The following is an 813-nucleotide window of genomic DNA, read 5'->3' on the forward strand; positions in this document are numbered from 1 at the left end:
TTTTTATTAGCAAATCATAATTGTTTTATTTTTATATCATTATCACAATATCAGTTACATGTCACCCATTGATGCTGTATAATTTGTAAACATTCAATGGTAATCCAAGTCCTAACAACTGCCTCTCTTTTCCCTTGGCGACCAGAGCCATTCTTTACTAAGAATATCAAGCAGTTGTACAATTACGGCATTCATTAATATAGTGAACGGTATAGTTCACGTAGTCGAATTGGTAACTACACCAAAGGCTGAGATAATGTAACAGTTGATAAACAATCTTACAAAGAAAGAATAATCAATGCAAGAAGCTTCTAAAAACTACTGTCATTGTTGCAGGTTCACAGGCCGGCTAAGCAACACTTTTCTTGTTTCCTTTCTTCTTCTAACACTTACTACGGCCACTGTTGGAGCTTGGAGGGAAGTGTTGGTGCTGAACCATCTAAGAGTGAGGTTCCTTGCTGCTGTCCTTGCCAATCCGAACATTTTGGAGAGATTTTAGCGTAATCCTGGTCAATTATTCTCGTGTTTCTACCCGGAGCCGCTCCAGCTGACGAGACGGCGTCCGTTTCCTTGCAATTCTCGTGGTAACTTGCCTAAAACTGGGGATTGTTTTTTTCAGCATTTCTGTCTTGTCGGGTTATAAGGAGTATTCCTGTACATAGCCATATCCAGTGATATTAAAATTAAATTCGGTATGTTATAACGGTAAAGATTATGTTAAAATATTATAGCAAATCGAACACGGCCTTTGTTCTGCAGTTGAAGAACGCAACGAATAACATTTATTTTTTCTTGACTCCCGACTTTTGTTTG

At 38.1% G+C, this 813-nt stretch overlaps 1 protein-coding gene across 1 annotated transcript in view; it reads right to left on the reverse strand.

Moving 5' to 3' along the window:
* The window catches only part of LOC119587830 (ES1 protein homolog, mitochondrial-like), a 24484-nt gene extending 23914 nt beyond the window's left edge, over positions 1-570 (reverse strand). The window contains exon 1 of the mRNA XM_037936533.1: positions 394-570. Within this exon, the coding sequence (XP_037792461.1) occupies positions 394-483 (90 nt within the window). The 5' untranslated portion in view covers positions 484-570. The remainder of the gene's footprint in view (positions 1-393) is intronic.
* Between the last annotated feature and the right edge of the window lie 243 nt (positions 571-813).

This window comes from Penaeus monodon, chromosome 23 (assembly GCF_015228065.2).
Source record: "Penaeus monodon isolate SGIC_2016 chromosome 23, NSTDA_Pmon_1, whole genome shotgun sequence".
NCBI lineage: Eukaryota > Metazoa > Arthropoda > Malacostraca > Decapoda > Penaeidae > Penaeus > Penaeus monodon.